The following is a 26,480-nucleotide window of genomic DNA, read 5'->3' as shown; positions in this document are numbered from 1 at the left end:
AACCACCCTCAAACTGAAACGCTGCAGCCTGGCATTCACGTGGGCAAATGGGCACAGCATCAGCTCGGGGAACAATGCAAGAATCTGCCATCCCAACCAATCTGTGGCTTCCTGTGGAATTCGCCACGCAGCCGTCTGCAGCAGCATTCCACCAGTTTATGGGCAAAATACATTTGTGACCTCCAATCTGGTCAAGTGTAAAATAACCGGGTAGAGGCCGAGTTGTGTAACTGCAGGCAGGAGCACGGAGAGATCTTTTTCCATTTCATCGTAAGGTTGTCGTGTACAGCGACTTACCCTGTAATAGAGCTCGAGCTTTATGAGTGGGAGCTAGATGGGAAGTTGACTTCTCCATCCTGTGGTGATAACGCCATGGCTTCCAATGTTTTTCCCTTGGGAAGCAGTGGGAGGATTCACGGGCTGAGCAGTCTGACAGGGTGACGCCCCCCTCATGGCTTTCAATTCTTTACACTCCTCTCAGATGTGGGTAACCCGCTGGCTGCCGACCCAGAATTGAGAGCTGGAGTTATGAAATTATAAAATGGGCTCCATTTGTTGGGTCCGCCTTGAGTCGGTTTTGACCCCTGCGTTGGAGGCAGGAATGCGACCATTACCCCAAAGGCCTATTTCCACCCCCCCCCCCCTCCACCCCAAACATAGCCCCAGTGGGGATAAGGTGGCAGTGTCTGGCTCCTGCAGTAGGGATAGTGGCACAGACAGTGATGTAAACTAGGCAAGGGAGCGGTTTCCTAGATATCAACCCGGTTGCTTTATGGGGCTTTGTGGGTGGAGGGGTCAGGAGTGTATTCAGGATGGATACCTTCTGTTCTGTGTACCATCCACCAGCTACTAAACTGTCATCCTCGCAGCGAGGGAGAGATTTCCACACTGTGTCAAAGGACAGCAAGACCCCTGAAATTGGGTTAGAGTTAAAGATACCATTAGGAAAACGACACACACAAAAGTCAGGACAGCCTGGGGTTGCAGTAAATAGATTCATAGTATTTAATATGATTGCTTCCTTTAAATATTCACACCATTACAAAATGAAATTGTGACATCTCCTGTTAGTCAGTGATTCATTGTATCGTTGACTAAATTTAGAAATAAGTCTCATGTTAATCATTGCAAATGAAATATCTACAAAAAAATGCACAGAATTATTTAACATCCATGATTGACCAGTGCAAATAGCAGGTTAAAAAAAAAAAAATCCAATGGGAAATTGCATTGTTAGTTTACTAGTGTTAGAGGGGCGACCAACTTGAGGGGTCGCTGGGTTTTAAAATACCTGTGCGATGTTGCTGAGAACACCCCGTTCATTGGTTATATTTGTGCTCCCGGTATAGTCCAGCATCCTGACTGGGGCAGCACGCAGCCTGCACTAACGACCGAGTAAAAAGGGGGCAACGCCCATGGGTGTCATAACCCAATGCCCCATAACCCCCAGGATGGCCACAGTTCAGTCCTTCCCAAGGCAAGCGCTTCACCCCCACCGTGGTGGTGCCAACCGTAACGGTCAGGTATCTGACTTTGGGACCCTGAATTGAAAGCTCCAATCTTAGGAGCCGGTGGTACTTTTTTGTATGTAAGGATTTGGCAATGGCTTCGCTTTGTACTGACACTTTACTAAGGTCCTATCAGTGGAGCCTGTCTACGTGCCACTGAAATGTTGGAACATCCAAACCTGAGTGTTGTTGATTGGATACGACTAGTCATAATTGTATAACTGGCTTCAAAAATCCTATGTACAAGTTGTGCGTACAATCGCCCATCACTGAAGCTGTGGCTAATTCTTCGGGGCGAAAGCAACTCAACAGTGATTAAAATGTCGCTCAGTGGAGTTTTGCATTTTCCCTGTCGGCACCCAGAGAAATTGCAGCGAGTCTCTCCCTGATGCACCTGGAGTAACTCGTAAAGCACACCATAGGGAGTGGCCACTGTTGTGCAGTGACCTGGAGTGGTTTGGTATAGCAGTGCATCAGCTACTTCTCAGCTGCGCTGTTGTCCCAATTCACAGTTAGGCAGTGTCACAAACATCAAATGACCCTGTGGCGGGAGGGTGCAGGTGGACGGTCTCAGGGAATGTGTTCTAGTTACAGTCACAATACAGCTTTCCATCTTGAGGTATTGCACTCTGCTCACAGGGTAAGTGAGCTGGACAGGATGATAAATGAGTTAGCAAAGGCTCAGTGGGGACTGCACTAACTGGACATCGCCAAATGGCAGAAAAGCCACTTATTCTGGGCTGGTAAAAGTCAGACAGGAGGGCAGAAGGCTAAAGGTTCAATGTAAACTAGCAGAAGCTTGAGCTGAAATCAAGTCTAGCTAGCAACAAATGTAGTGAGACTGAAATCGGCCAGTGTTATAGTCCTAACCATTCCCGCACCCTCTCCCCACTACCACTCTTCCTCCATCTCTCTCCCGTGGCAACAGCTGTCCCACTCCCCATCCTTCTCCCCATTCCTGCTCCCTCCCATTACCACTCTTCCCACCCCCTCCTCCCCCACCCTGAAGATTTCTATTGGTTTTATGCTAGGGGTGAATTCCTTTACTGTGAAAGATTAGGCCTCCTTTCCCTTTCCAAACTCACTATCAGTATCACGCACTCTCAGATCAGGCAATAGAGACAGAATCAACTTGCCGCTCACTCCAACAACATGCCTTAACCCCACAGCTGAAACAAGACCACGCCCCGGTTGCACCAATGCATCTTTTCTGAGCTTCACACCTGCAGTTTTACTGACCTCTTGAAGTCAGATCAAGACTGCAAGCTAGCGAATTTAAGAAACTTAACTGCATGAACCAGCAATGATGTTGGATGTTCCCTAGATCAGTTCACACTGGACCACTGCAGGCAGCCATGAGTGGGACCTCTCCGTCCATTATTCTGCTTATGTTTGAGCACAGGTGCCAGAGATAGAAGGTCAGCCTACCTGCCAGTTAGACGGCGAGTTTGGCCCTACCAATGAATAACCAGCATACAAGCTGTGTGGATGGGGCCTGTGGAATGGTGGGTCAATCCTCAGACAGCAGTAACTAGACTGTAATCATGTGCACTCTGCACCAGGGCTCAATTGACTCTGCATTGCCGAATAAAATCCAGTAAAAACACTTTGCTGTTAGTCCACCCGAAAAACACCATCGTTCTCCCCTTAAGCTAAACAAAGCAGCACCTTGAGAAAGTCAAGGGAATAAAGTGGCCATTTAAAGTCACAGATTAAGGGCAGTAGGTGATTAAAGAGCTACAAAGCAATAATTTACCATAAAAATTAAACATTTCAATCATATTATCAGTGCCAGAAAGGAAATGGACCATATTACAGTCTCATTGCATCAACAGCCCAGAAAGCCGGCCTGACTTGGCGAGTTACAAGCCCATTACTGGAACAGCTCAGATTCAGGGTCACCCGTACCCAGTGCTTACTGAACAGCTCCTATTAGTTTACAGTATTTAAATCATCACAAACAACAGCGTTTTGCCTGGGGGTTTTCCTTGATTGTTACATGTCTTTGAACTATTTGTTCGCCGATGCTCGTTTCATAGATTTTTCTCGTCTCTTTAGTTTGTGCTGCACACTGGGTTCAAAGTGACTGGCAGCTACCCCAGTGCTGCTTTAAACCATCGGCTGTGAGGAATAGGAAAGTTGTCTGTGGGAACAGGCTGACAGGTTTACAGCTAGTAGGACATTTTCATGTCCGTCCTCAGGGCCCAGATTGAGTTTCATTAACTGAGACCGACAGGGGTCAGGGCCATTTGAAACTTGCATTGGTGGGGAGGGATGGGGAAGAAGGGAGGAGAGCGGGGGAAGAAGGGAGGAGAGCGAGGGAGTGGGGGGAAGGGAGAAGAGGGGGTAAGATGTATGTACACAAAAATACAGTAACTCTTCTACAGTGGTGTGGAATGGCATATTTGAGTGTTATTTATACCATATGGGGGATATCAGAGTGAAATTCAGCCATGATCATCTAATGAGTTAACCCACCCAATGTGGCTAATTAAGAGTAGTGCATCATTAAGTCGCTCTCATTTTTAAGAATACTAACCGGAACTTCTGACAGTAAATTCAGCTGGTAGCTCAGTATTAGGAACACACAGAGCTGGACATTGAGCTCTGTTGAAAGGTAATGGGCAGTATGGGTGGGGTGGTGGGGGCGGGAGGTGCAGAATTCACTTCAGGCGCTTAAACAAAACTGGCCATCGTCGACAGTGATCAGTAGTCCTTGTGAAAATGAGTTCCTCTTTCATTTGGTGCCAATCTGGATTAACAGAGCGGACAAACACAGCCTAGCTTAGCCTGCGGGTCAAAGTGGGACATGGATTCAGCAGCTCAACTCACACGGAGCTAAAAAGGAACGCTGCAACCGATGGCAAACTCAAACAACTGCAGTTGCCCGTGATGCTCCGACATTGGCAACTTGGTAATACCAGCTTGTGTAAACAGGAAGGGATAAAGTCTCTGATAGAGAAGGTGATGCGATACAATAAGCAAAACTCATTTCCAGAGAGTGGTGCAAGAGATGTTTTGCTATTCAACAAGGATAATTCTGTAATTCCCTTTGTTTCGCTAGGTTCCGTATTGGTAGCAGAAGTTGTTAGCCAGGCTGAATCTGCAGAGTTTAAGCATCAGTTTCAGTAAGAGGCAGCTGGGGCTTCCTGGGATGAACTGCCAGGTTTGCGATTTCTTACATTACTCTGTTCATCCTGTGGAACAAGGAGAAAAAAAATTAAAGTGGTTTTCTTTATGAAAGATTCCTCGGGCTAAGTGCCGGTAAATTCATTAGATATCATCCAATATTTGCAGGACCTAGTAGCATTTGGTATGCCTAGTTTATAAAGTCTGTGGATGGTCAGGTCGAGAAGGGGTGATTTGGTGGTGCTGTGGGGGTGGGATGATCCTGAACTTGGGAAAGGAATGAAGATGTGTAGGGGTTGATGAGATTAAGGGGCAAGATTAAAACACGGTAGGCGCTTTAAAGAATTAAAAGCTGAACCACATTCCCACTCCCCAACACTCCCACATCCCACAGATTCCCACTCCCCAACACTCCCACATCCCACAGATTCCCACTCAACACTCCCACATCCCACGTTCCCACAGATTCTCAATCTCCAACACTCCCACATCCCACAGATTCCCACTCCACAACACTCCCACATCCCACGTTCCCACAGATTCCCAATCTCCAACACTCCCACATCCCACGTTCCCACAGATTCCCAATCTCCAACAGTCCCACATCCCCCAGATTCCCAATCTCTAACACTGCCCCATCCCCCAGATTCCCAATCTCCAACACTGCCACATCCCCCAGATTCCCAATCTCTAACACTACCACATCCCCCAGATTCCCATTCCCCAACACTACCACATCCCCCAGATTCCCAATCTCTAACACTACCACATCCCCCAGATTCCCAATCTCTAACACTGCCCCATCCCCCAGATTCCCAATCTCTAACACTGCCCCATCCCCCAGATTCCCAATCTCCAACACTCCCACATCCCACAGATTCCCACTCAACACTCCCACATCCCACGTTCCCACAGATTCTCAATCTCCAACACTCCCACATCCCACAGATTCCCACTCCACAACACTCCCACATCCCACGTTCCCACAGATTCCCAATCTCCAACACTCCCACATCCCACGTTCCCACAGATTCCCAATCTCCAACAGTCCCACATCCCACGTTCCCACAGATTCCCATTCCCCAACACTGAAACATTCCATGTTCCCACAGGTTCCCAATCTCCAACAGTCTCACATCCCACGTTCCCCCAGATTCCCAATCTCTAACACTGCCACATCCTCCAGATTCCCAATCTCTAACACTGCCCCATCCTCCAGATGCCCAATCTCTAACACTACCACATCCCCCAGATTCCCAATCTCTAACACTGCCCCATCCCCCAGATTCCCAATCTCCAACACTGCCACATCCCCCAGATTCCCAATCTCTAACACTGCCCCATCCCCCAGATTCCCAATCTCCAACACTGCCCCATCCTCCAGATTCCCAATCTCCAACACTGCCACATCCCCCAAATTCCCAATCTCCAACACTGCCCCATCCCCCAGATTCCCAATCTCTAACACTACCACATCCCCCAGATTCCCATTCCCCAACACTACCACATCCCCCAGATTCCCAATCTCTAACACTACCACATCCCCCAGATTCCCAATCTCTAACACTGCCCCATCCCCCAGATTCCCAATCTCTAACACTGCCCCATCCCCCAGATTCCCAATCTCCAACACTGCCCCATCCCCCAGATTCCCAATCTCTAACACTGCCACATCCCCCAGATTCCCCCTCCCCATGTGCCCATGGTAATTCCAGATTACATGCTCCCAGTGTTCCTGGATGCCAAAAGCTCTTTTCCCATTCTGGCTTGACACATCCCCCCCGCCCCCCACCCCCATTCTTTCATTAATAACTGCCCAGGGTTCTGCTCTATTCACAACCTTAGACTGTGGCCTTTGCCCACTGAGCCTTTACAGTGGCTGCCCCAAGCTTTAGTGCGTCCCTCAGCACATAGTCCTAATGGTGTCAGGTTTATTGAGGTTGTGCAGCTGCGTCCATCCAGGCAAAGGAGAGACTGGAGGTGACTGCAGCCTTGACATGTCAGAGTTGCTGTGAATGAAGAATCTCCGTCTTGTATTTCTTTAATTCATTCCTGGGACATGGGTGTCGCTGGCTAGGCCAGCATTTATTGCCCATCCCTAATTGCCCTTCCACGTTAAAGGCACTATATAAAGACGAGTTATTGTTGTTATTGTTTCTAGCAGGACCTGGATAATAACCTTACTCCTCTCACCTCAGGCAGTCTGCGAGCAATACCACACATTTCTGCTTGTCATGCTCCCTGCATGGTCAGTGCCCCCTTCCCTGCTGGACCAGCAGCAGTGAGATGACACCCTTAAGTAGGCATTAGTTGCCCATTTAAGGGCCTCTACTGGCAGCGGGGCAGGAAGGCTGTCCACAGGCCTTCCCACTACAGACTTAATCGGGGTGGAGATGGTAAGAGTGGGGTCCCCACCCACCACCCTCCTGCCTGATTAAATGACCCCAACAACAAAGTAAACCCACCACGATGGAGGGCACTGAATTCCGCTCTCTGTGTATCTCTTTCTCTCTCTGTCACTGTATCTGTGTCTCTGTCTGTGTCGCTCTTTCGCTGTCACTGTGTATGTCTGTCTTACTCCGCAACTTGCTATCTTCTCTGAAATCCCCACCACTTACTATATTAACCTGAACACAGCAACTCTGACATGTCAAGGCTGCAGTCACCTCCAGTCTCTCCTTTGCCTGGATGGACGCAGCTGCACAACTTCAATAAACCTGACACCATTAGGACTATGCGCTGAGGGACGCACTAAAGCTTGGGGCAGCCACTGTAAAGGCTCAATGGGCAAAGGCCACAGTCTAAGGCCCTCCTGGCATAGTATACTAAGGGACTGGAACCTGTAAATATCTATTGTAAGTGTAACAATAACTTCCTCCCAGAAACATGATAGGGTCCCCCTTGTCCTCACTTATCACCCCACCAGCCTCCGCATTCAAAGGATCATCCTCCGCCATTTCCGCCAACTCCAGCATGATGCCACCACCAAACACATCTTCCCTTCACCCCCCCGGTGGCATTCCACAGGGATCATTCCCTCCGGGACACCCTGGTCCACTCCTCCATCACCCCCTACACCTCAAACCCCTCCCACGGCACCTTCCCATGCAATTGCAGAAGATGCAACACCTGCCCCTTCATTTTCCCTCTCCTCACCGTCCAAGGGCCCAAACACTCATTTCGAGTGAAGCAGCATTTCACTTGCACTTCCCTCAACTTAGTCTACTGCATTCTTCGCTCCCAATGCGGTTTCCTCTACATTGGAGAGACCAAACGCAGACTGGGAGACCGCTTTGCAGAACACCTTCGGTCTGTCCGCAAGCATTAACCAGACCTCCCTGTCGCTTGCCATTTTAACACTCCACCCTACTCTCATGCCCACATGTCCGTCCTTGGCCTGCTGCATTGTTCCAGTGAAGCTCAACACAAACTGGAGGAACAGCACCTCATCTTCCGACTAGGCACTTTACAGCCTTCCAGACTGAATATTGAGTTCAACAACTTTAGTTCATGAACTCTCTCCTCCATCCCCACCCCCTTTCCAATATTCCCCCTCCTTTTTGTTTTTTCCAATAATTTATATAGATTTTTCTTTTCCCGCCTATTTCCATTATTTTTAAATGTATTTCCATCCATTGTTTTATCTCTACCTTTTAGCCTATTTCGATTCCTTCACCCACCCCCACTAGGGCTATCTGTACCTTGCTTGTCCTGCTTTCTACCCTTAATTAGCACATTCCTTTAGATAATATCACCACCTTCAACACCTCTTTGTCCTTTTGTCTATGACATCTTTTGGCAATCTCCACCTATCACTGGCCCTCTATCCAGCTCTTCTTGTCCCCTCCCCTTTAAACCAGCTTATATTCCACCCCTTCTCTATTTTTAATTAGTTCTGTTGAAGAGTCATGCGGACTCGAAACGTCAACTGTGCTCCTCTCCGCCGATGCTGTCAGACCTGCTGAGTTTTTCCAGGTATTTTTGTTTTGGATTTCCAGCATCCACCGTTCTTTGCTTTTATTTTTGCCTCCACTATCTCTGCAGCCACTTCCTTTAAAACCCTTGGATGCAGGCCATCAGGTCCTGGCGACTTGTCTGCCTTTAGTCCCATTAGTTTGTGTTAGGAAATAGAGATAGTTTAAATGTGTCATATTTGTATTTATGGGCTTTAGCAATTAGTTTTAGCTTTAAAGTTTCAGTTTGACTTGTATTTCTGTATGTGTGTTTTAAGGGAGGTCAAATGGAGCTTTAGTTTCACTTTGAAAGGCTGCTTATATTTCTAATGAGAAGTTTATGATCCCTGTAAAGCAAAAGTAAACACAAGAGTAGAAATAACACTGTTGCCTTGCAACAGGGGGCCAGATAGGCAGGATCCTTCCACAGACATAAAAGCAAAGAACTGCGGATGCTGGAAATCCAAAACAAAAACATCCTCCCACAGACATACACACAGAAGACAGACAGCAGTTTGATTTGGAAGCTGTTGGGAGTTCAGCTGGTTTTGGACTTGCTGCCAGGAGGGACTGGAGCAAAGGGGACAGATAGGAGTCCCAAGTTAAAGAAAAGCCCCAAAAATTCAGAGAAGCGGAAGAGGGGAAGGTCTAAGACCTTGTAGTCAAAGGAAGGAGAGGAACCTGGGAAAAGGTCCCATTAAGTGAAGTTAAAAGTGGGGGAGGCAGAAAGGCTCCAAGCTTCAGATTTAAAGAGACAAAAGCTGCAGGAAGCAGATTTAAAGTGAGAGCAGCTTGCAAGAGGCAAGAAGGTCCAAGGAGAGAGCTGAAAGTCTGTAATTCTTGCTATGGGCATGTGAAGCAGTGGTGTACTGTTGACAGCTGAGTCAGAGAGACAGAGTGCGTGGAAGACAGCTTGAACGCATGTGGTAACCCAGGAGACAGGAACATCGGAAGGAGAGTTTGAAACCCTGGAGGTGAGCCCTTGCAGAAGGCTTCTGAGAGAAAGCATCGGTTTGGGAGAAGGTTCCAAGGCAAGTTCTTGGAGAGTGGAGATTGGAAGCCCTCTTGTGAAGGACGGAATTCAGTGAGACTGGTTGGCTCATAGTGTGACAAGTGTCGGGGGGGTGGGGGGCGCAGTTGAGGAGAGATCCATAGCATTCATTTGAGATGGCACCTGTCACTTGGTTTCAGAGTGTGGTGTGTCTGACCACAGGGTGCTATAGGTTTACATGGACTGGGTACTTACTGTGTACATTGGAGTATAAGATATCTTTGTGATGTGTGTTATCCTTACAAATCTGTATACATCTGTAAAGGTATAGTTGTGGGTGAAGAAGTATTGTGAGAAGTTCATCTTTTCTTAAGATCATAAGACGTAGGAGCAGAAGTAGGCCATTCGGCCCATTGAGTCTGCTCCACCATTTAATGAGATCATGGCTGATCTGATAATCCTCAACTCCACTTCCCTGCCTTTTCCCATAGCCCTTGAATCCCTTACTGATTAAAAATCTCTCTATCTCAGTCTTGAATATACTTAACGACCCAGCCTCTACAGCCCTCTGCAGTAAAGAAATCCACAGATTGATTACCCTCAGAGAAGAAATTCCTCCTCATCTCTGTTTTAAATAGGCATCCCCTTACTCTGAGATTGTGCCCTCTGGCCCTGACTCTCCCTCCAACCGCCCCGCGCAGGTAGTGCTGAGCGCTACCGGCCGCGTAATACGCTGGGTGGGCCCTAATTGGCCCGCCCGCGTAAAATGGCAGCGCGGAGCCAATCGCGGGCGACGATCGGCTCTGCACCCACCCATTCCCGCCCAGCCCGCCTGCCATAGGAAAAATCCTGGCTGTAGTGTGGGAAAGTGTGAGGTTATGCACTTGAGCAGGAAGAATAGAGGAGCTGAGTATTACTTAAATGGAAAAAGACTGCAGAAAGCTGCAGCACAGAGGGATTTCGGGGTCCTTGTGCATGAATCCCAAAAAGCTAGCACACAGATTCAGCAGGTAAGAGGGAAGGCAAATGGAATGTTGGCCTTTATTTCAAAGGGAATGGGGTATAAAAATAGGGAAGTCTCGCTAAAACTATACAAGGCATTAGTTAGACCACACCTAGAATACTGTGAACAATTTTGCTCCTCTTATCTAAGGGAAGATATACTGGCATTGGAGGCAGTCCAGAGAAGGTTCACTAGGTTGATCCTGGGTATGGAGGGATTTTCTTATGAGAGGTTGAGTAGGTTGGGCCTGTACTCATTGGAGTTTAGAAGAATGAGAGGCGACCTTATTGAAACATATAAGATTCTTAGAGGGCTTGATAGGGTGGATGCTGAGAGGTTGTGAAAAAGCGCAAAATCTCCCCGAGGCATGGAGCTGCCTCAGGGAGATTGAATGGATATTAAAATAATTAAAGAATTGATGTAGAAAATTTATTTAAACATGTCCCCTTATGTGACTGTGTCACATGAGTGAGGGCATGTTTTTATATTGATGAAAATTAATTAATTTATTCAATAAAAGCTTCAGGAAACCTCACCCAGCTCGTACCCAAGTCTTTGGGGTGTTTGTCAATTTCACGCCACAACAATTCCCCACGGTTTTCTGTGTACAGAGGGGTTTAACCCTTTGCCTAGTGAAGTCAGCTCGTCAGATGTGGCACATCGGCAATAACTGGCCAATCTGAGGATGGCAGTGCTGAAGGAAGGAATTGATCTGCTTGCAAGCTTGGTAAAAAAACAAAGTATTGCAGTAATACCACAAGACAAGTCTCAATGCTCGTCTGCACAACAGCAAGAGGAAGTTAAAGGCTGACTCAAACTGTTAGCTGACCAGCAACCTTGATCTACTGACTAAACATCATGAAGGTTGGATATCACGTCCAACATCAGTTCTACAAGATCAGATCACTGACAGAGCCTGCACCTTACACATAGCAGCACTTCATTCTTCTCTCCAAGTGCCTTTATACCGATGAATGTTACAGCCAGCTAGCTCACAGTCAGCAGCAAACCGACTATTGCCTGGTACGCGTACAATGTCGGAGATGGAACACGTGTCTTTCTGCACTGGACATTGTCCACTGGTCAGTTCCTACTGGGCATTCCTATCTCGGATCTGCCCCCTTACTCTGCTTCTGCTCTGTATTTTGGTCCGCTTTTTTAGCCCGCTCCCTTTGTGCCCAGTAACGGACCCCGGTGAACCCAGTTACCAAGGTGATAGACTAGGGCATGGGCCAGCCCTGCCCTGCTGAGCCACATTATCCAGTTTGGGGGTTCATGAGTGAGCAGGGGCATAAACCCTGGTGGTTTTGCCCACCATGACGTAGGGGCACGGAGACCTTTTGTAGTGGCGGGGTATGGTAGCATAATAGTAACGTTACTAGGCTAGTAATCCAGAGGCCGGATTCATGCTCTGGAGACATGAGTTCGAATCCCACCATGGCATTGGGGAAAATTAAATTCAACGAATGAATAAACATGGAATAAAACGTTCGTCTCATTAATCATAATCATAAAATAACCGGATTGTTGTTAAAAAACCATCTGGTTCGATAATGACCTTTAGGGAAGGGAAGGAAATCTGCTGTCCTTACCCCGTTGGGCCTACACGTGACCCCAGACCCACAGCAGCGGGGTTGACTCTGAACAGCCCTCTGAAATGGCCAAGCAAGCCAACTCAAGTTGTATCAAACTCTCACAGGAAAAAAGGCACTGTGGGTGTACCTGGACCACATGGACTTTAGCGGGTCAAGGTGATGGCTCATCACCGCCTTCTCAAGGGCAATTAGGAATGGGCAATAAGTGCTGGCCTTGTCAGCAATGCCCACATCCCAAGAATGAATAAAAAGCGGCCCTCTGACTTGAGGTCAGTTAATGAGGCACAGACTAGGACCCTCTCTGAACTGTACTTCGAGTTTGTCTACCTCACAGGCTGAAGCCACCCTCCTGAAAGTGACTGACACCAGTCCATTACTTTACACAGATACACTGCACACTAGCTTTCCAAAGATGCTGGGCCACTCAGCCAATTCAATTTGGGTTTAGCGTATCAATCAGCCGCAATGTCCTTTGGCTTTGGGACGGTACGAAGAGTCACAGCTCGAACTGGCCCTTGCTAGAAAAGGGGGGAGAACCTCTAGGCTGTGAGATTCTCTCCACTGTAGCTCAGTTACTTGAGGAAGGGACACTTGGTGAGGCACTGGAGGGCCGCTCACTGTACCCAAAGCCCAGCATATCTCCATCAGGCTACACCTTGGAAAGGAGTGTGTTGTATTGGAGCATGCAACATAGCACATCCAACTCCAATTTCACCCACCACCCATGGGCCATCAGTTTGGTGACCTAATTGATGTGTGAGAAGTTTGAGCTAGGACATTTGGGAGTCAAATCAGGGAGCACATTTCACACAAAGAGTAAACGTCAGCCACGGCTCAGCGCATAACACTCTCACCTGAGCTAAGTGGTCAGGGGCCCAAGTCCCGTTCAGAGACTTGAGTAAAAACATCACAACTGGCATTTCTGTGCAGTACCAAGGGAGTATTGCACTGCTGGAAATGCTGTCTTGCAGATGTAACGTTATACCAGGGCCCCCTTTCTTTTGCAGGTGAACGTAGAAGATCCTATGGTACCGTTCAAAGATGAGCCGGTCAACATTTATCCTTCAACAAATTACCTGATCATTGTCACATTGCTGTTTGTGGGAGCTTGCTGTGCACACATTGGTAGCCTTGTATCCCTATTTTGCAACAATAGCTAAGTTTCAAAAAGTACTTCATTGGCTGTAACCCATTTGGATTGTTCTGTGGTTGTGAACGTCTAGAGAAACACAAGATCTTTCTTCTCTTACTTAGTTAGTGGAAATCTCAAACTTGCACCCGTGAGGTTGACTCATTTTTGCTGAGTAAGGGCATAAAGGGAACTGGGATGGGGAAAGAAGTTGAGGTGCAGGTCAACTATAATTGAATGGTGGAACAGGCTTGAAGGGTTGAGCAGCCTGCCCCGCTCAATCCTTCACTGGAAGTTTAACGCTGTATGAGCTTGACGGACTGTGAGGGCCATTTCACAATTGATGTGCAATATTTGTAGACGGGAAATTCTGTAAAAGTGACAATTCTGTCTTTCACTTACCATTTGAAGAGCAGATTCCTGACTCCGTTCAGTAGCCGGGTGGTTGGACACCGGATGTTCCTGGTCTTCCAGCTCCTCAGTCTCATCTTGTTCCTCATCCCTCACTGCATCCATCACATCGTCTTCATATTCAGTCAGATAATCTGATTCGTCTGCTACCATCAAATAAAGAAAACACAAAGCATTTCACTGACAAATTCCCTGGAGCCATCACACCACCATCAATAAGCTTGGCACCTCTCTCTCAGGGTCTTAGGACACAAATGGAAACAGTAGACGATTGGTTACCACCTCCCTCCAACACTAGAAAGGACAAGTTACACAGAAATTGTAGCATTGAAACAGGTCATTTTCTCAATGCTCTATACCGACTTCCTCCCCCCTGTAAACTTCATCCACCCTCTGATCCTTGTTGCTCCCTTTGAAATTTGGCATTCTTGTGTCTGTCCCGATGACTGCAAGACAAAAAACTTCAATAACATGTCTCTTTTTTTTTGAGCAATATCATTCCTTTTATTCATTTCTTTCTCACGTGCTTATCTGACTTCCCCCGAAATTCATCTATGCTTGTCACCTCAACCAATCCATCTGGGCGTCCCACATTTTCACCATTCCCTGGGTGAAGATTCCTTATTGGATTTATTAATGACAATACTACATTTATGGCCCCTAGTTTAGATCTCACCCACAAGTGGAAAAGTCTTCTCCGCGTTGACCCAATCTAACTCTTCTACAATTTTAAGGCCTGTATTAGGTAAACCCTCACTCTTCTCTTTTCTGTTTGTTCTTCCGCACAGGAATAACCTCCGAGTTCTGTGACTCTTCCTTGCGCTTCAGTGTCTTTCTGTAATATGGAGTTTTGATGAAATTATTGCCACAAAGCCTGCCCCCAGATGCTGAGTGCCTTCTGCTTGCTCTCATTTTGTGCTCTCACAGAGGTTTGGATGAGGTTGCATTTTAAGAGAAGCGAAACTGAGAATGCTATTGCAAAATACCCCGTTGGCAGAGACCATAATAAAATCACATAAACACCAAGCGTTACTAAGAAATAAATGAACAAGCACTGACACTACCACAAGTTCAAGTGCGGAGGATTTGTTAGTCACTCCACTCACGCACACTCATGTTCCCATGTGTCTGGTGCCCTTGTCCTTCTAGGTGATAGTGGTCATGGGTTTGGAAGGTGCTGTCGAAGGAGCCTTGGTGAATTCCTGCAGTGCATCTTGTAGATGGTACACACTGCTGCTACTATGCGTCGGTGGTGGAGGGAGTGAATGTTTGTGGATGTGGTGCCAATCAAATGGGCTGCTTTGTCCTGGATGGTGTCAAGCTTCTTGAGTGTTGTGGGAGCTGCACTCATCCAAGCAAGTAGAGAGTATTCCATCACACTCCTGACTTGTGCCTTGTAGATGGAGGAGAGGCTTTGGAGAGTCAGGTGGTGAGTTGCTTGTCGCACTATTCCTAGCCTCTGACCTGCTCTTGTAGCCACAGTATTTATATGGCTGGTCCAGTTCAGTTTCTGGTCAATGGTAACCCCTAGGATGTTGATAGTGGTATCAGTGATGTTGATAGCCTATGGCAACCCATAGGTCATGTGGTCAAATCCCACTGGGACAAACTCTGCTCGTCCATGGGCGGGCAAAAGAGATAGTGGTATCAGTGATGATAATGCCATTGAACATCAAGGGGTGATGGTTGGATTTTCTCTTGGTGGAGATGCTCATTGCCTGGCACTTCTATGGCATGAATGTTACTTGCCACTTGTCAGCCCAAGCCTGGATAGTGTCCAGGTCTTGTTGCATTTGGACACAGAGTGCTTCAATACCTGAGGAGTCACGAATGATGCTGAACATTGTACAATCATCAGCGAACATCCCCACTTCTGACCTTATGATGGAAGAAAGGTCATTGATGAAGCAGCTGAAGATGCTTAAGTGAGCCACACGGCGAGCCCAATTTCTGGGTTGCAAAATAGAAATCCCCAATACGAAATGTGTTAGAAATGTATTCTGTTGTCGAGTATGAAACTCTCAGCACACAGCATTGATAGGTAGAGTAGAAGTGCACCCATGGCAAGTGCCAAAGCAACACTCTCAGCAAGTGCCAAGGCTTCACCCAAAGCTGCACCTATAACTTGCACTGAAACTGCATCCTACAGGAGGCAGAGGGGTGAATGCTGGCAAAGCCACATTTATTGCCCACCCCCAAAGTGCTGGGGGCTGGCAGAGGGTCAATCACATGGCGTGTGACTGGAGTCACGTGTAGGCCAGAGTGGACGGGATTACGGGTTACCTACCCAGAGGGGCTGGAGTGACCCAGGGGGCTATTCTAAGGATTCAGCTGCATTCACAGTCATTGTGGTTTCTGTTGCCAGCCCATGGACGACCAGAGTCTGTCCCAGTGGGGTTTGAGCACATGGCCTGTGGGTTGCCAGAGCCATCATACAATGCGACGCAGAGGGCAGGGCATTGAAACCCAAAGCACAGTCAGCCAACAAAAATATCTCAGTCTCACTACCCAGCTGCTCCTGAAAGGGTGTGTGGGTTAAAGTGACATTACTGTACACAGGGCCCATGAACAGCAGGAAACAGAATTTACAGAGTGACCAGTTTCTTCTGTCTTCTGGAAGGCAATTGGGCACAGGGTTAAAAAAAAGGATTTACTGCAAAATATAATGAAATGGGCCAGAATTGTCCCTTAAAACAACAGCTGGAAGTCTTCCTCAATCAGTCATTATTTGTGCGCTCGCCTTTCTTGGCCTGTCTCAAGTTGAACTTTGAGGGGGTTTTACTCAGAAAATTCCAGAAAGCGGACACAGCTTACCGTCTGCTACAATGTAGCTCTTTGGGGGTTCAATCCGAGACACTATCTCAGCAAGGTCGGTGAATGCAGCATTCGACAACATAAAGGCCTGTAAAAGAATGCATCGCAATAAAGCAGCCTTAGTACAGTCTCCGACACTGGGCATGGACCTGCTGACAGAGTGCAACAACTTAGTAGACAAACAGAGTAGGCGGAATCCTTCACATTTGGACATGCCTGGTTCTTATTTACACAGCATCTTTAACATAGTAAAAACGCCCGATGGCACTCCAGAGGAGGGTTATCAAACAAAAATTTGACAGGGAGTCACATAAGGGATGATTAGGACTGATGACCAAAAGCTTGATTCTAAGGGGTAGGTTTTAAGGAGCGTCTTAAAGGGGGAGGGAGGGGAAGAGAGGTTTAGGAAGGGGATTCCAGAACTCAGGGCCTTGACACCTGAAGGTTTGGCCACCAAAGGTGGAGCAATTGAAATCGGGAAAGCTCAGGAGGTTATAACTGAGAGAGCAGCTAGTTCAGGCATCAATTACTGTAATGAGAAATTCAGACTCTGGCGCACAGGCAGAGTCTCCCTGGCGCACAGGCAGAGTCTCCCTGGCGCACAGGCAGAGTCTCCCTGGCGCACAGGCAGAGTCTCCCTGGCGCACAGGCAGAGTCTCCCTGGCGCACAGGCAGAGTCTCCCTGGCGCACAGGCAGAGTCTCCCTGGCGCACAGGCAGAGTCTCCCTGGCGCACAGGCAGAGTCTCCCTGGCGCACAGGCAGAGTCTCCCTGGCGCACAGGCAGAGTCTCCCTGGCGCACAGGCAGAGTCTCCCTGGCGCACAGGCAGAGTCTCCCTGGCGCACAGGCAGAGTCTCCCTGGCGCACAGGCAGAGTCTCCCTGGCGCACAGGCAGAGTCTCCCTGGCGCACAGGCAGAGTCTCCCTGATGCACAGAGACTCAGTTATAGAGACTCAGACATGTGAGCACACAAAAACTCAGACACACATTCAGAGAGAAACAGACTCAGAAACACAGACACACAGGGGAGACCCTGACAACAGACATTCAGACTAACAGTTACACCTCTCCCAGATTCTGACAGACAGACAAACAGAGAGAGAGAGAGAGAGAGAGAGAGAGAGAGAGAGAGAGAGACTGACTTAGGGACATACAGGCACCAGATGTATTATCAGGACAAGCAAAGACGGACAGGCCTCATTTTCAGTGAAGTTCTGGTTGGACAGGGACAGACAGAGCGGGACAGAGACAGAATAAAACACAACCAAACCATGGGCTGGAGAGACTGTGGACAGAAGTACAGACCCGGGTCCTCACCCATTCTGCAGCGAACACTTCAACACCATCCAATCCTTGTCATTTACAGTGGGGACGATCTGCTCACTCTACCCAATGCCAGCATTCTTACTGCTGCTTTAAAGGCATTTTAAAGGGGTGTCATTTACAGGTACTTATGATTGGCTGTGACCCAGTGAGTGAACTTAGCTGTTCCTGGATAATAACCAGAGGGCTTAAGGTGCCCTTAGCAGAAATTTAGAGTTCATGGTGTTCTCCCTGCTGGACGGAGCTGTCTGCTTTAAAAGTGGGCCGGGTTAAGTCCTGGGGACCGTTACTCACATTTTTCTTCTTGATTTCGTAATAGTCGACTGACTTTCGGTCCTTCAACATCTTGTCGATAATGTCTCCCCTGCTCCAGCTACTGAACACCACCTTCCCATACTGGTATCCGACGTTCTGTGGGCAGTCAGGCAATGAGCTGAGGCAGGATAATACCAGGCAGCAAAACAATACACACTCAGCGATCAGCGAGGAGCAGATTCCCAGCCTCCAGGTACCGGCACGGGTTTTGGGGGGGCGACAGCGACAATGCCCCAGTGACCTACAGCGAGCTAGGGAGAGGCGAACTTCCCCAATCATGGGCGGCTTTCCCCTCCTCCCGTGCCAGCTCTGGACGGTTTTAATCCAGCTACAATGCTGACAGCTCAAAGCCCTGAAAAGTCATTCCAGCCACTGAACTGCAACTAAGGTCACAATTCACTAATTGAAGTACAGAGCCATCCTCAAGTGGTGCATCATTTCATATAGTTGGCAATAACCCATGTAGTTGGACTTAACCTAGACTTCAGGCAATAGTAGGGACGTTCCTGGCCTCCATCAGCCTTTATTCTACCCTCAGATACCCAGCAACAAAATGAATTGAAAATCCAGGCAACACATTTCTGGATCTGGAGCTGGGAATGAGGTAGGGCAAGTGAACAGAGGGCTGGATTTTCAGGACCAGGGTCGAGAGTTGAGGGCAATGGAGGGCAGGCAGGAGCGTAGAGTTCATGTCACAATCAGATCAATCATGGTCTAATTGAATGGCAGAGCTGCCTCTAAGGGCCAAATGGCCTACTCCTGCTTCTTATGTTCTTACAAGAGAACCAAGGCAAGTCTCAATTTGGAGGACAGTCTCAATAGAATCATACAAAAGAGGAGGCCATTCAGCCCACAGTGCATTGGCCAGCTCTTTGAAAGAGCCATCCAATTAGACCCACTGCCCTGCTCGCTCTCCAGAGCCCTGCAAATTTATCATATATCCCTGTGTATTCCTCCTCCCGTTCAATGTGCTGCCCTTACAGAGGAGCCTCTTTAAATCAGACACAATAAAATAATTTGCATTTATGTAGTGCCCTTTATGACCAAACATCCCAAAGCGGTTTCTTTAATTCTTTAATGGGGTATGTGTGTTGTTGGCAAGGCCAGCATTTGTTGCTGATCCCTAGCTGCCCTTGAGGAGGTGGTGGTGAGCCACCTTCTTGACCGCTGCAGTCATTCCCACAGCTATAAGGAAGGATTTTGACCCAGTCTGTGCCCATATGCAGCAAGACTTGGACAACATTCAGGCTTGGGTTAATAAGGGGCAAGTAACATGCGCACCACACAAGTGCCAGGCAATAACCATCTCCAACAAGAGAGAATCTAACCATCTCCCATGACATTCAGTGGCATTACCTTCTCTGAATCCCCACAATCAACATCCTGGGAGGTTATCATTGACCAGAAATTGAACTGGACGAGCCATAAAAATATTGTGGTAACAAGAGCTGGTCAGAGGCTAGGAATCCTGTGGTGAGTAACTCACCTCCTGACTCCCCAAAGCCTGTCCACCATCTACAAAGCACAAGTCAGGAGTGTGATGGAATACTCTCCACTTGCCTGGATGAGTGAAACTCCAACTACATTCAAGAAGTTTGACACCATCCAGGACAAAGCAGCCCGCTTGATCGGCACCCCATCCACCAACTTAAATATTCACTTCTTCCACCATCGATGCATAGTGGCAGCAGTGTGCACCTTCCGCAAGATGCACTGCAGCAACCAACCAAGGCTCCTTCACAGAAACTACCAAGCAATCAGTCGCTACCACTTAGAAGGACAAGGGCAGCAGATGTATGTCCACTTGCAAGCCACTCACGATCCTGACTTGTAAATATATTGCCGTTCCTTCACTGTCGCAAAATCCTGGAACTCCCTCCCTAACAGCACTGTGGATGTACCTATACCACGAGGACTGCAGCGGTTCAAGAAGGCAGCTCACCATCACCTTCTCAAGGGCAATTAGGGATGGGCAACAAATGTTGGCCTAGCCAGCAACACCCACATCCCCGTGCAACAATTAAAAGAAAACTTAGGAGGCAAAAGTGAGGGTTTAGTACATTTCAACAGTGACTACTCTTCCAGAAGTACACCATTGGCTGTGAAGCACTTTGAAGTCATGAAATGCACTATGTCAATACAAATCTTCCTCTCTGTCTACTCCAAATATGCAGAGTGGGGCTGGTGACTATGGAGTGGGGGGCACTTTTATTCTATTTCTGTGATTCTTAATGCTTAGGTCTGTTGCTCTGGTTAAATAACACAAGCCTTTGGCTTTGGCTGGTGGGTTGTGTACACATTACAAAATTAACAGGTGCAATGTAACCAATACGGAACGAAAGTTGGCATATACAGAAAAACACAGCCAGTTCATAATGTATTGGTGACAAGTCCCTCAAGATGACCCTCATACTCAGCTATTTCACCTTTCACGTACCCTCGATCCAAACACTGAGCGACACAATAGATGCAAGAAGTTTGCAAAACTCCAGAGGGAGAGGGAAGGCAGACAGGCACTGGATGGTAGCCGTGTAAAGACATGACTAAGTGTGTTTGGAAAGGACAAATCACTGGCTACTTGAGTGCCTGAAACCATAGTGAACACATACTTCAAACGGAACTACTGAGAGATTCAGACAAGTTCAGGACTGTAAGGAAAATGTAGGGGGAATTGGGATTAATTGGATAACTCTTTCAAAGAGCTAGTACAAGCACAATGGGCTGAACGGCCTCCTTCTTGCTGTACTATTCTTGCATTCTCTGAGAGCATAGATAAGAGATGTACACTTACATAAATTTCATCAAACTTGCCGAAGTCCATGGTTTTGAACCTGTCAATAGGCGGGCGGATGTATTCGCAATACGCACTGTTCTTTACCAGCTCTAGCTGTCGAACACAGGAGACATAAGCCAGTCGAGACTGGATTTCTGCCATATCTGGCACCTAGAATGGATCAGACCAACGATGCGTTACATGGGATCTGTAAACATCACCAAACAAGGCATGCATATCAGTCTTAAAGGAGCCCGTTTCCAAACTGGAGGTGTGATCTCTCCGTGACATACACAGGGATACTTTCGCTAATAGTAAAACGCATTCTGCATAACAAGATTACAGCAAGTGAGATGGAGATGGAGAGAAAACAAAATAACAGGGGGGAAAAGGGAAAGCAAGAAAGAGTGTTAATCAGCACAGAGAAAGAGGATCGGAGTTTGAGCCATTAACATGAACATTACATTTCTTTTATCATTTGATCATTCGGTTAGGGATTTCTTAAGATTCTTTACTCAGCAACATTGAACACAGGTGGAAATTCGAGCATCATGGCAGTTCATCATTCCCAGCCCTTTATCTTCCTCACTTTTGTTTTTGAATTGCGCAGGAGCATGGTCCACCACCTCCACCCCCTCCCTCCGGCAAATCGCGCTGGGGTACGCTCCCCCCACCCAGCGAATTAGACAGGCTCACAGTCTCTCCGTGACTCATGGAGGGTTGTGGACCCTCCGTGAATTGGGTGGGGAATCAACCTGAAATGGTGAAAAGCATCTGCGCTTTGATTTTGTCGATGAGGCTGCATGCTTCTTCTCTTCACCATCCTCTCCCTGGCAAAATAAACTTGTACAAGCTTCACTCAGCTCTCAGAGTGATATTTTCCCATCAATACACAGCTGGATGCCAGATCTGGACACGACCCAGGTCCATGTGTAATAGCTTGAGTAAAATCCATGACAAACACGGCTGTCTATTGAACTGGAATGACTGCGGTGTATTTCAGTACAAGTCTCCAGAATGCCTATTACCTTAAATCTCTCAGTTCATATATTTCTACTCACGAGTGAGAATTAGTCATAATAAATCACGTGAGTATTGGTTGACTCTCCTGTCACCCAATGCATCATCCTGTGACAGCATTCACATTTACACCTGTTCCAATGTAGCTGGGTCCTGTACATGAGAGAAAATGTGTGCGAGAGAGAGAGAGAGAGCGAGGGAAGGGAGAGACACACAATGACTCAGGCCAGAGAGTGAGGTACACGGAGGTGTACAAGAGTGAGAGAGAAGGGGACAGGGGAAAGTAGAGAGTGAGAGGTAGCAATAAAGGACAAATGTGATGGCACCTAACACAATTTAGAAAGTACGTGCAAACATTCTGGGAGCAGTCACATCACCATAGTAAACAGTACACTGCCCAGAAAGGAAAAAACAGTAGAAACTGGGGAATAAGAGTACTGGTCCGAACTTGGTCTCGTATACCTTGAAATAGAACCCCAGTAAAAACTGGGGAATAAGAGTACTGGTCTGAACTGTTTTTTCCTTCTGGGCAGTCACAGATCTGGGCTCCAAACACAAGGAGAGGGCATGTGAAAGAATCCCTGGAGATGGCAAGGCTGGGAAAAGGAAAACTCCCTCACATTTTAACCCACAAAATACCGACATTAAGCTCTCAATATAGGTGTGAGCACTAAATTGTTAAAATCTCCCCTGCTGCAGAGCCACAACACAATGAAGGATTGCACAAGGAACAATGGAAAAATTGTAACCAAAAATGGCTTAATCTTAACCTCGATGAAGTATTTATATTCTTAGAGATTAGGCAGTGAGTGGGGCTGTCCACTGAATGATGGACAGATGTGTGCAGTGCACAGTAGTAGCCCTGTGGAAATGACCCACAGTCATTCAACGGGTCGGCGGGATGCTCTGAATAGTGCTCAGAGGTGCGGGCTGAACTGCTTTCTGAGTAAGTGGCTATGGATTAGCTATGAGAAATGGAAGCACTTCCTCAGCTCCCCTCTCACCGCACCAGCCAGTCACTCCAACTCCTTCACAAAAGTTCACTGTGTAATGGACTGAAAAGCAGACGTTTCTGCCGAGTTTCCTACTTTAACTTTCTCTGCCCACGGATTTAGGCGTTTCCAAAGCAACCACCATCCCGAAAGGCTGTCTCCATAGTTACTCAGCTCAGTTTCATCCCTGCTTCCCACATCAATGGCAATGACCGTTTTGGCACCCATAGTTTTGGCGATGTCAGCTGCAATTGCAACAAAAACAATGTACTTAATTATTTAAATAGTTAATTTAACACTTGAGCTGAACTGGATACGATTATTGCACACTGTGCAGTGCACCAGCTGGCCCTTGGACTGAAGCTCTCTGAAGACTATCCCCAGGAACACACATTTGGTTAGTCCTCCGAGAATCACAGCACTGCTTTTGCACCACATCCAAAAACAATGCAAAAATATTCCATTCTCATTACACTGTCAATGTATACAAGCTGCAATGCACTCCACTTACCGTAATCCACTTTCAACAAGATGATAAACAAACTAGCAGAGGAGCAACTTTATTGGTGTTTACAACAATTAAAATATTCTACCAATACACAAATCTTTTTGCATAAGCTTCTTCAATGAATAATGAACTTCATATTGAATGACAGATTCAAGGCAGTAATCTCATCCTGTACTTCAGATCATGCCAAATGTAACTCGACAGTAGTTGAGACCAGTCATCATACTGCAATATGAGATGCAGATGTGGGGTTGGGAGTAGAGTGCATAATATCTCGGGTTTATTTCCGCAGAGAATGGTACAGTAATGCTGGATGGTCTATGCTTAAAAACTCAATGAAAAACTGGCAATATTAATCGAGTGATGATCAACCATTATACAGGGAACACATTTGTGGAGCAAAATGAGGAACATAAAACAACGTGGTCACTGCAAAGTGGTGCTGCTGGGCTACAGGAACGTGGTCAGAGGTAAATAGCATGGTCACTGCAGGGTAATGTGGTCATTGTATAATAGTGAGGCCAATGTACAGTAAGGCGACCTCTATAAAAGTGAGGCAAGAGACATATAACAACAGAGTTGGTATATAACAGGATGGCTGAGGGGTAGCAATCTGGTGGGTGGATAACTTGGTCATCCTATAAAATGTGGCCAGTATGTGGAAATGTAGCTGATGTATGGCAGAAGCAATGTGTGCAATGTGCCCAGTTGAAAATAAATTGGCCGGTGCATAGCAATGTGAATGGTATGTAACGTGACACCAACTATTGTTTAGGTCTGTGTGCATTATACACACAGGGGACAGTAAAGTTGACAGTATCTAACAGTGTGGCAGTGCAACAGCACATTTAACATTGTGACAGTGTTTAATGATGTGGACAGTGTATGACAATGCAGTTAATGACATCTTAATGAGAAGAAAAGGTTAAAGTTTTGGGTCCAATACATAACCTATTGGGTAGGTAATTTGGTTGCCATGGCACTAGACAAGCAAGCCAGAGGGTTGGGAGCATGGAACCATGCCAGTATTGTTGAAGCAAGCGTAGAAAGTTTATCATCTTCTGAAAGCTGGATGTATTACTGCCTTTAAACACATTCTTACTATGTAAACATCAACAATGTTTTACCATTTTTAAAATTACTGTTCAATATAATCTAGAAATATGTGGGTTTCTTTACCCTGTTAAATAGATTTTCATTATTGCATTGATGGTCATCATTATATTATACAAATTCACTGACAGCAAAGTTTCCAATATATTTTGATTAGTTTTTGGAAGTGTTGTGGACTGAGTTGCACAATGCAGAGGTAGGAAGTGTGTTCATGCCCAACATGTTGACAAGTCCTGATTTCCCCTCTCACTCTCCTGTTAATGGCTGACCCAAGAACACCACTCAACATTCCCAATCACCTTTAAGGCTCAGGACATTGTGCAGCTCCAAGGGACTGAAGGAAGGGGTAAAAGGAAGGGATAAATTAAGGTGTGTGTTTGGAGAAAGTTCAATTTGGGAAAAGAAAATCTTCTGGCTCCGTTAAAATAGCCCAGGGATGTAGACCGTCAGCGTGGAGCCTCCCCATAGATGCTCAGTGCTGTTGGTATCTTGCATTACAAACAACTTCCATTTATAAAGCACCTCTAATATAATAAAACACGCCAAGGCTCTTCACAGGAGCATTACAGAGCAAAACTTGACCCTAAGGCAATGGTCGGGCAGATGGTCAGGAGTTTGGTTGAAGAAGTAGGTTTGAAGGAGTATTGTAGAGGAGGAAAGAGAGGCACAGAGATTTAGGGAGGGAATTGCAGGGCTTGGAGCCCAGGCCGTAGAATATGGCCACCAGTGGGGGAGCGATTCAGGTTGGCATTGCACTAGAGGTCAGGATTAAATGAGTGTGCAAATAACTTGGAGGGCCGTGTAGCTGGAGAAGATTTCAGAGATGGGGGTCAGCGAGGCCATGGAGGGATTTGAAAACAAGGATGAGAATTTTAAGACCAAAGTGTTACTTAACTGGAAGCTAACGTAGGTCAGTGAGCACAGGGGTGATAGGGGAGCAGGTCATGGTGCAAGTAAAGACGCATGCAGCAGAGTTTTGGATAACTTCCAGTTTACGGAGGGTAGAATGTGGGAGTCTGACCAGGAATGTATTAGAATAGTCAAATCTAGAAAAGCATGGCTGAAGGTTTCGGCAACGAATGAGTCGAAAGCAGGTGCAGAATCAGGTGTTGGTATGGAGATGGAAATAGGTGGCCTTTGTTATGGTGCAGATACATGGCCAGACCTTCATCTCGGGGTCCAGTCTGACTCCAAGGTCGCAAGGAGTGTGGTTCAGCCGGAGACTGTTGCTAGGGAGAGGGATAGAGTTTTTTTAATCAGTGACTGAAAACAACGGCTTCGGACCGCCAAATATTTTATTAGAGGAAATTTCCACTCATCCAGTACTGGATTTTGGACAGGAAGTCCAATAATTTAGCAACGGTGGAAGAATCGAGAGAAGCGGAGGTGAGGTAGAGCTCGGTGTTGTCAGTGTACATGTGAAAGCTGGCTGTATTTTTGGATGATGCCCCTGAGGGGCAAGGATAGGAATAAGAGGGGAGCCAAGGGTAGATCCTTGGGGAACATCGGGGGCAATGGTCCAGGAATGGAAAGAGAAGCCACTGCAGGTTACTTACTCCCTGCTGACAATCAGATAAATAAGAATTGAACCAGGCAAGCACAGTCCCATCCAGATATAGAATGTCTTTGTGACTTTGGTAAGAGCTGTTTTAGGGCGGAAACCAGATTGGAGGAATTCAAACATGGAGTCCCAGGAAAGATGAGGCAATGATTTGGGAAGGGTCAATGCTTTTTGGGAGAGAAAAGGGAGGTGGGGCTTGAAGCGGTAGTTTGCAAGGATGGAAGGGTCAAAGGTTTTTCTTTTGCAGGAGAGGGGTGATAACAGCAGGTTTAAAGGAGAGGGGCAACACCTTAACAGAGAAAACCACCTACAATATCAGCTAGCATGGGAATCAGGAGGGGA

General features: G+C 47.0%; 1 protein-coding gene across 12 annotated transcripts in view; it reads right to left on the bottom strand.

The window, feature by feature from the left end:
* Positions 1–981: 981 nt before the first annotated feature.
* The window catches only part of pnpla6 (patatin-like phospholipase domain containing 6), a 167,476-nt gene continuing 141,977 nt past the window's right edge, over positions 982–26,480 (bottom strand). For 9 of the 12 annotated variants that reach the window (XM_078531125.1, XM_078531129.1, XM_078531126.1 and 6 more), the window contains 6 exons: positions 23,053–23,201; positions 20,963–21,115; positions 18,151–18,267; positions 16,534–16,621; positions 13,711–13,865; positions 982–4,705 (listed from right to left, as the gene is read on the bottom strand). In XM_078531125.1, coding sequence (XP_078387251.1) covers positions 4,634–4,705; positions 13,711–13,865; positions 16,534–16,621; positions 18,151–18,267; positions 20,963–21,115; positions 23,053–23,201 — 734 coding nt within the window. In that variant the 3' untranslated portion in view covers positions 982–4,633. The remainder of the gene's footprint in view (positions 4,706–13,710; positions 13,866–16,533; positions 16,622–18,150; positions 18,268–20,962; positions 21,116–23,052; positions 23,202–26,480) is intronic. The other 3 variants (XM_078531128.1, XM_078531135.1, XM_078531136.1) reach the window with 1 other exon arrangement.

The sequence above is a fragment of the Cetorhinus maximus genome, chromosome 28, assembly GCF_964194155.1.
Source record: "Cetorhinus maximus chromosome 28, sCetMax3.hap1.1, whole genome shotgun sequence".
Classification (NCBI taxonomy): domain Eukaryota; kingdom Metazoa; phylum Chordata; class Chondrichthyes; order Lamniformes; family Cetorhinidae; genus Cetorhinus; species Cetorhinus maximus.
This window is presented reverse-complemented; position numbering and strand designations above follow the sequence as displayed.